The sequence below is a fragment of the Pediculus humanus genome, genomic scaffold (genome assembly GCF_000006295.1).
Source record: "Pediculus humanus corporis 1103172108281 genomic scaffold, whole genome shotgun sequence".
NCBI lineage: Eukaryota > Metazoa > Arthropoda > Insecta > Psocodea > Pediculidae > Pediculus > Pediculus humanus.
Window position 1 is genome coordinate 974,293 of NW_002987850.1, and position 7,945 is coordinate 982,237.

Genomic DNA, 7,945 nt, shown 5'->3' on the forward strand with positions numbered 1-7,945 from the left:
TAAAATTTTCTTCCACATTCCTTTCTCTCTCTCTCTCTTTCTGCAACTATTTTGTACCTCTCTTACTCTCTCTACTACGATGACTTTGTATCTTTCTCTCTCTCTCTTTCTCCTTCTGCAACTACTTCGTATCTTTTTATCTTTCTCTCTCACGTTCTGCAACTATTTTGTGTCATTCTCTCTCTCTAATTCTGCAAATACTTTGTATCTTTCTCTCTCTCTCTTGTTCTTATTCTCTCCGTGTAAATAAATCAAAAGATATTTTTTTTTTTTTTTTTAAATTTTAATTTCCTGAATTTGACAAAAGTTAAAAAAAAAAAAAAAAAAAAAATTTAAATTGATGATGATGTCAAACCATTTTCACGCGTTTTTTTTTTTTTTTTTTAAATAAATAAAAACTTTTTTTTTCCCTTGAAAAGTGTAAACGAATTTTTTTTCGATTTCGAATTCCAAGAAAAAATTGCAAAAGAAAGGTGGGAAGAGGGAGGAGGAAAAAAGGGAGGGAGGGAGTGGAAAAAAGAAAATAAAAACGCAATTAATCGTTTTTCTTTTTAAAAACTTTTTTTTTTTATAGAAAATTTTCGGTAAGATATTTTTCTAATGGAATAAAATTATTCGATAACGAAAAAAAAACGTTACGACAACAAAAAACAATTTCTCGTTTTTCATTGGTTGTACGTAAAAAATGGAACCGAACGATCGACCAATCAGAAAAAAGGAAAAAAAATCTAAATAATTATTACGATCAATTTTTTTTTTCCCACCGCGTAAATAAAAATTTTAACGAATCAAAAAAAAATTTTTTTTTTTTTTAAATAACGACAAAACTCCCCGCGTTGTAAAGATGAGTAATAATAATAATAATAATAACAATAACGACAAAGTGTAAAAACAAAAGGTCAAAAGGTTTCACGTTTGAATATTTCAAAAGTGGGAAAATTCCATAATAAATTATTGAGAGTCGCGTTGTTTGTTTGTTTGTTTGTCTTTAAACGCATAAACAAGATAAATTTTTGTCGCCAACGAAACAACGACAAAGACAAAACAAAATAATTCAACAAAAGTCAAAAAAAAAAATTTCCCTTGTTTTTTTTTCCCAAAATGTCGACAAAAATCCCTTCACAAAAAAAAAAACAAATTTTTCTTTTATTATTATTATTATTATTATTATTATTATTTTTCAATGTAAAAAACTAAAACTTTTTATTAATTAATTAATTAATTTTTTTCCCCGGATGTAATTTTATTAAATTTAAAAATAATAATAATAATAACAATATTTTATGTATACTTGTTTTCATTATTATCCCCGGGCGGGGAAAATATTTTAGAACAAACGTTTATTAAAAAAAAAATAATAATAATAATAATAATTTTCAAAAGATTTTTTTTTTCTCTGCTTTGTAATCGAACGTCAAACGAAATAATTAATAATAATAATGATAATGATAATAATAATAATAATTACGGGTCGTATACGGTTAAATAGTGCCTTCGGAAAAAAAGATGACGATGATGATGATGATGATAATGATAATGATAATGATAATACGTAAAAGCTTTCCCGTGGGGTGATAAAAGCGACGGATTAAATTTCCGCGTAAATCATAAACGAAGAAAACGAATGCGAAAAATTGTCTCGTGCCACGATTCGAGTACCGTCGGGTAGCGACCCGTCATTCAAACCGGAAAGAGCACATTTTCCCGCCCTTTTTTGAATTTCAACCGTTTCGAAACATGGGAAAAAAAAAAATTTAAATAATTTTTTCTAAATATTATTTTAAATATTTTTTTTCTAATTATTATTTTTATTTTACCGAGCGTAAAATAATAAAAAGAAAAACGGGGGAGGAGAGAGGGAGGGAGGGAGGGAGGGCAAGAAGGCGGTAGTAGTAGTAAAAAAAAAAAAAAAATTTTTTTTCTTCTCCTTTTTCTTATTTTTAGATTTTTAATGAATTTATTATTATTATATAAAAATAAAGAAGAAGAACAATTTTTTTTTTTTTTAATTTTATTTTATTCTTAAAATTTTTTATATTAAATTTATTAATTTTTTTTTTTAGAAAAAAATTTTAATAATTAATTTTTATTAATAAAATTAATAAATATTGACAAAATTATAAAACGAAAAAAAGAAAAAATTTATAAAAATTTATTTATTTCATTTTAATAAGTTTTTCCATTTTTTTTTTCGTATAACAAAAAATTAATTTTTGTGAAATTAATTACCACCCCCTCCCCTCTTCTCCCACGTGATGATAGAGTTCTACCTTCGACCCCTCTTATCAAATTTTATCACTCGTTAATCCCCATCAATATATATATTAAACATTCAAATTATTTAAGCGGGAAGATTACGACGACATATTGGCGAAATTTGATCGGTATGGTACGAAAACGTCATATTATGACGTCATCAAAATGGTAAAATTAGGTTCGATGACCTCATACCTGCCTGATAAGATAATATAAACTTTCCGAAAGGAGCGACGAATTTTACAACCCGATGATAATTTTTATTTTTATTTGTTTGTTTGAATTCGAAAATTACGCTGTTTTTTTTTCCTTCGTACGCCATATTTTAATATGACGTCATATTTTCCAGCGTTACCCCAAATCTTCACCCACCGCTCCATCGGGAAAACAAAATAAAAAAAAATGGCGAATTTCCCGATTAAAAATTTAAAAATAAAATAAATTATTAAAACTACTACTGCACAACCATCGTAATCCGTAATAGTTTCCGGTTTGTCGAAACGTCGACAAAAATCGCAATTTGTCGCAAAATCGTAAAACAATTTTTATTTTTATTTTTACATAGAATAGGAGTAGTGGAGAAATTTTTTTTTTTGTAATGGTTCAAGATGGATAAAAGATGGAGGAGGATTTCCTTCCTCGCCCCTCTCTTTTTTTTTAAATAAAGAAAATGTGATTTTCACACGCGATCGTTTCGAATCGTAACAACTTATTTAATAATGATAATGATGATGATAATGATGATAATAATAAGCTTTTTTTTTGACGTTCGTTATATAATATCAGTTATATGAAAAGGAAATTTAAAAAAAAAAAAAATTTACATTTGATTAAGTCGTAATACGTGGATTAAAAAAAAAAAACAAAACAAAAATGAATCCCACGCGATTTGTAAATTTTATTTCGGATTCGAATTTCCGGTGTAATTTTCAAAAAAAAAAAAAAAAAAAAACGATGCAGGAAACGATGCATCCCGTAACCAAATAATAAATAAAATTACATATTTAAATGGGAGTAATTTAAATCCGTGTTTTCCCATTAAAAAAAAAAATTTTTAATTTTTTCTCGAAATTTTTGGAAAAATTTAAAAACCAGTTTGAGTTTTTTTCTTTCTCTCCCCTTCTATTATTATTATTATTAATATTATTATTATTATTATTATTATTATTATTATTGTTATTGTTTTTCAAAATTTTATTTTTTGTTTTTACTTTTGACCTTTTTATCTCTATAAATTATCTCTCTCTCAGTCTCTCTAATTTTTTATATCATTCTGTCTCTATTTCTCTCTTTTTTTTTTTTTTTTTTACTTCCCTTTTCTCTATCATTTTCTTTTGCTGTTTTTTTCCGATATTTCTTTCTTTCACCCGAATCTCTGTCTTCCTTTCTCTTTATCTCCCCTCTCTCTCTCTGTCGCTCTTTCTCTCTATCATACTTCGTGTCTGTCTCTCTCTCTCTCTCTCTTCCTCATTTTCTGTATTTTTCTGTTACAATTTCTTTCTTTCTTTACCTTTTTCATTTCTCTTTTACCTCTCATTTTCTTTTTCTGTTTTTTTTTCCGATCTCTCTCCCTCTTTCCGTGTCTCTTACTCTATTTCTCTTTGTCTCTCTCTCTCTCCCCCTCCCAGTTTCTGTAACATTGTCTTTGTTCATCTTTCTCTATTTCTTTATAGTTTTTTTTCCCTCTCAGTGTTCGTTTCTCACTTTCTTCTTGTCTCTCTCTCTCTCTTTTCTTTGGTCTCTTTTTTTTTTCTCTCACTTTTTCACTCTTTTTCCTCATTCAACCCCCGTTACATTTTAAAAACGAAAAAAAAAAGTAAAATATTATGTTTCCGTTTTAAAAATAAAAAATAAAAACCATTCTTCATAACTCTTTCCCAACCTTCACCGATACATTTTATTAAAAGCAATAAATAAACAAATATGGGGGGGGGTTGTACATATAAATAACTGACCCCCCAAAACATATATATTATTAACTCTAAACGCATAAATACGTACATTCACGAAATTGCGACATAATTTAAAAAAAAAAAAATTTTATAAATAATTATTAGGTTTGCAGATTGGAAAACAAATGAAAAAAAATTACGACTATGACGTCACAATCATACAATTTCCCTCTCTTCTCTCTTTTCTCTCTCTTTTTTTTTATTTATTATTATTATTATTATTATTATTTATTTTTTAAAAACGTTTTCTTTAGTTTTTTTTTATGTATAAATTCGTATGAATGGTCTCGACAAAAAAAAAAAATGAAAACAAATATAAAAATTGACTTTTTATTTTTTCCAAAAAAAAAAAAAAGAGAAAAAACAAATAACCTTAAATTTTGACACACACACACACGCACACACACACACACACACAAACAAATAAAAAATAATAAAAAGATAAAAGAAATGAAAAATATGCGGCAAAATAAAAGGAAATCAACGACATAAAATAAAGGGGGGGAAAGGGGGGGAAAAAATAACTGATAAAAAAAAAAAAAAAAAAAAAACAAAGAAAAATGATATAGTGAAAGAGAAAGAGAGATAGAATATAAAAAAATAACGTAACGGTAATTGAAAAAAAAAAAAAAAAAATTTTTTTTATATATTTCCCCCCCCCACCCTCGCCCTTCTGATTCCACGACATTTTACATATATTTAAATATTTTTAACCACGAGTCGAATCGTATATATAAACGTACGGACGCCATTTTGTTTTTTTTTTTTACAATTAGGAAAATTTTTGACGTAGAATAAAAAAAAAAACCACCCGCGGACGTATTATTATCATTCATTACTTAATTATTATTATCATTATTTATGATTTAATTCTTAATTAATTAATTTTCCCGCCAAAAATAAAAATAAATTCAAAAAAAAAAAAAAATCAAACCGGAAATAATTAAATAAACGTTTTAAAGAAAATTTTTTTCTCAAGTGCGTTCAGAAACCGTTTAATTTCCTATTTTTTAATTTAAATTAATTACGATAGGTGGCAGCACATCGAATTGTTTACATACGAATTAACCAATCAAATTTATTTAAAAAAGTTTAAAACTAACTAATAATAATAATCGGCCATAATTTGATTTTTTTTTTTTTTTTTTTTCAATTCCTTTCATTAATTTTTTCAAATAAATAATAAAAAAATAATAATGTCAGGTGGATTTTTTTTTTTTTTAAAAAAGAAAATTAAACTCGTTATTAAAAAAAAAAAAAGAAAAAAGAAAAGAAAGAAAAAAAGGCGCCAAAAATAATTAATTATAAAAAAAAATTTTTTTTTTAACTTTTCGATTGAACTTTTTAACCTAACGATTAATTAACACTTACACGTTTGGGGGGGGGTTTTTTGCTGACTTTAAATTCAATGAGAGAGAGAGAGAGAAAAGATGATGATAAAAAGGTTATGTAATTCCGTGTAATCATTTTAAATTAGAAACGCCCTAAAAATTTTTATAAAAAAAAGAAAATTTCAACTTGAAATAATTTGGCAATGTTTTCTTTCTATTCTCCCCTTTTTTTTCCAACCATTCATTCATTTCTTTTTCCATTATTATTTATAAAAATTTTGAAAATGGCGAATGGTAAAAAAAAAAAACATTTTTTAAAGTCCGAAAAATAGAAAATTAAATAAATTACTTTAGTGCATATATATATATATATACATTATCTATGAACAACGACGACGACGAAGTAATAAATATCCGTTACAAAAAAGAAAATATATGTTTGGGTGTGTGTGCGTGTGTGCGTGTGCGAAATGAAAACGTTCGAATAGAGAGAGAGAGAAAGAAAATATATATTTATTACTTTTTTTTTTTTTAAACTCTCCCACAACAAGTGTCCTGACTTAAGACATGTAATTTTACTTTGTCCTCCATTTTATTTTATTTAAAATAAAAAAAAAAAAAAAAAAAACGTTTTTACGTTCGTTTTTAAACTAGTGACGTCGATAGTCATCGTCCGAACGTTGTTGATGAATTTTTTGTCTGGAATTTTCCAGTGAAGGGAAAACGTTTAAAATGAAGGAGGTGGTGGAAAAATGGGAAAATGAATTTTTTTTTTTCTAGTTTGCAAAAAAAAAAAAAAAGAAAAAATGAAAAATATTTTTTTTTTTTTTTTTGGTAAATGATGATGAGTTTCTTTTTTTTTTTTTAATAAGCATTTTAAAATGGCGTCGTTTATCATATTTAAAAAGAAATGCCTTTATTTTTTTCGGAAAAGTTTAACCTTTCTTTCTCTCTCACTCTCTCTTTATCTAAACCTTCATCTTTTGCTCTCACTCTCTCTCTAGTTATCTGAACCTAACCTTCATCATTATTTCTCTTTTTCTCTCTCTTTATCTAAATTTTCATCTTTCTTTCTCTCTCTCTCTCTTTATTTGAACCTAAACTTCATCTTTCTTTCTCTCTCTCTCTCTCTTTATTTGAACCTAAACTTCATATTTCTCTCTTTCTCTCTATACCACTCTCTTTTTCTCATCATCTGAATTTTTATTTTAACTCTTTCTTTCTCATTCTTCTTATCTAAACCTTCATTTTTGTCTCCCTCTTTCTCTCTCTTTAAGTAAACCTCCATTTTTCTCTCTCTCTCTCTTTTAAAATAAACCTCAATTTTCTCTCTATTTCCTTCTTTATTTAAACCTTTATCTCTTTTTTCTCTCTCCTTTTTCTTTTCGTTTGAATTTTCACCTCTGTCTCCTTCTCTCTCTCTCTCTTTTTCTCTGCATTTCCCTCATTTTAATAAGTGATTTTAAGAAAAAATTAGGAATTCCGCTCACGACCGTTTTAGAAAAAAAAAAAATTTGTCTTACACATTTTCCGTGAAAATTTATATCGGATTCATTTCCGGTCGAATCGAATTTTTTTAAACATCTCGAACGTTTTTAAATAAAAAAAAAAAAAATTTTTTTTTTTTTTTTTAAATTAATCGGGAGAAGTTTCGATTCCGCATCATCAAAACGACGACGAAAATAATAATAATAATAATCTTATTTAACTTAAAAAAAAAAAAAAAACAAAATGGCGGATTTCGTTTTTAAAAAAAATTAAAAAGAAAAAAAAAACACTTACAGTACATGTCTATTTTGACGTCAGCCGTGGGTGGTGGTAAAACGTTGTTGTTGACGCTTCGACACGTGTAAACATTTCCAGAATGTTCTCTAGTTATCTTATCAATGACGAGTTCGTTAGCGACACGATTTTCCGATATTGTTTCATACGTATCATCGACGATCGTGTTTTCTAACCACCACGTGACTTTTGGTAATGGATTTCCACCTGTTGTCACGCACGTCATTTTAATCGTGTCACCTTCGAAATACGGTCCGATCATCGGACGCGTTATCATTTCCGATTTATCATTCAGAATGAATACTTTATCGGGTGGAACTGAAAATAAAAATAAAAATAAAAAAAATTTTTTTATAAATATTTCCGGAAACCATTTTTAAATTACGGTTTAAAAAAAAGCGCCACGTTTCTACCACGTTTTGTAAAATAATTTTTTATTCTTCTGCCACTTTTACAAATACGTTCGATACCGATTTTAATATCATATTAAAATTTTTTTTTTCTTTTCTCATACCTTATTGGTTTCATTAAAAAGGAAAAAAAAAACTGAGATATCTAAAATTCTCCTTCCACGTTCTTTTTTTCATGTCATTTTTTTTTTATATTTCATAATTTTTTTTTCTC

At 26.7% G+C, this 7,945-nt stretch overlaps 1 protein-coding gene across 1 annotated transcript in view; it reads right to left on the bottom strand.

Moving 5' to 3' along the window:
- Positions 1-7,945, bottom strand: part of Phum_PHUM513440 (Fasciclin-2 precursor, putative) — a gene marked incomplete at both ends in the record, with an annotated part of 51,259 nt that overhangs the window by 34,094 nt on the left and 9,220 nt on the right. Inside the window, one exon of the mRNA XM_002431104.1 lies at positions 7,322-7,639. Within this exon, the coding sequence (XP_002431149.1) occupies positions 7,322-7,639 (318 nt within the window). The remainder of the gene's footprint in view (positions 1-7,321; positions 7,640-7,945) is intronic.